The 600-nt window shown below is 46.5% G+C and overlaps 1 protein-coding gene across 1 annotated transcript in view; it reads left to right on the top strand.

Moving 5' to 3' along the window:
* Window positions 1-261: 261 nt before the first annotated feature.
* Window positions 262-600, top strand: part of LOC107593743 (A disintegrin and metalloproteinase with thrombospondin motifs 5-like) — a 27,413-nt gene continuing 27,074 nt past the window's right edge. The window contains exon 1 of the mRNA XM_016283603.1: window positions 262-600. This exon is cut by the window's right edge and continues 739 nt beyond it. Coding sequence (XP_016139089.1) covers window positions 500-600 — 101 coding nt within the window. The 5' untranslated portion in view covers window positions 262-499.

The raw sequence follows: 600 nt of genomic DNA, 5'->3' as shown, positions 1-600 counted from the left end.
AAAGTCCTCAATATGATGCTTTTAGAAAGCAAACAGAACATCAGGATGAAGAAACACAGTATTTCCTTGACTTTGCAGTGCGTTTTCTATACCCTAATACTAAAACCTCTTGACATTAGTAGATTTGAAGCTGATTTAAAAAGCCCTTTTTGTGAGGACATTTTCAAACATTTGGCCCCTAACAAAGATGAACCTGTACAGTGAACACAAACAGAGAGAGAGAGAGAGTTGGGAAAGAATGAGAGGAGGAGGTCTGGAGTGGAGAGCGAGCGCAAAGGGGCAGGACTCTTTCTCTCTCTGGTGCTTTTAAGAGGAAACTTTGTGTTTTGTTCTCCAAGTTCACTTTAGTTCTCGCTCCTCTCTCATCCTGCCTTCATGCGCTTATTTCCGTGACGCGTGAGATGCGCACCGGGACATGGATCAGTCCAGCTCCAATTAAAGCTGCGTTTCGGATCGTAATGTTTCCAAAAGTTTTCTGCACCGGATTGAACTGCATGGAATGATGTGGCGGATCGTTTTGCTGTGTTGCGCTCTGGAGGGTTCCGTTGCGTTCCGTCCACCTGCGAACGCGTCTCTTCTCGCACCTGTCCGCGGCGTGGT

This window comes from Sinocyclocheilus grahami, unplaced genomic scaffold (assembly GCF_001515645.1).
Source record: "Sinocyclocheilus grahami isolate Dianchi unplaced genomic scaffold, SAMN03320097.WGS_v1.1 scaffold176.1, whole genome shotgun sequence".
NCBI lineage: Eukaryota > Metazoa > Chordata > Actinopteri > Cypriniformes > Cyprinidae > Sinocyclocheilus > Sinocyclocheilus grahami.
The sequence above is the reverse complement of the archived record's forward strand: the minus strand, read 5'-3'. Positions and strand labels throughout refer to the sequence as shown.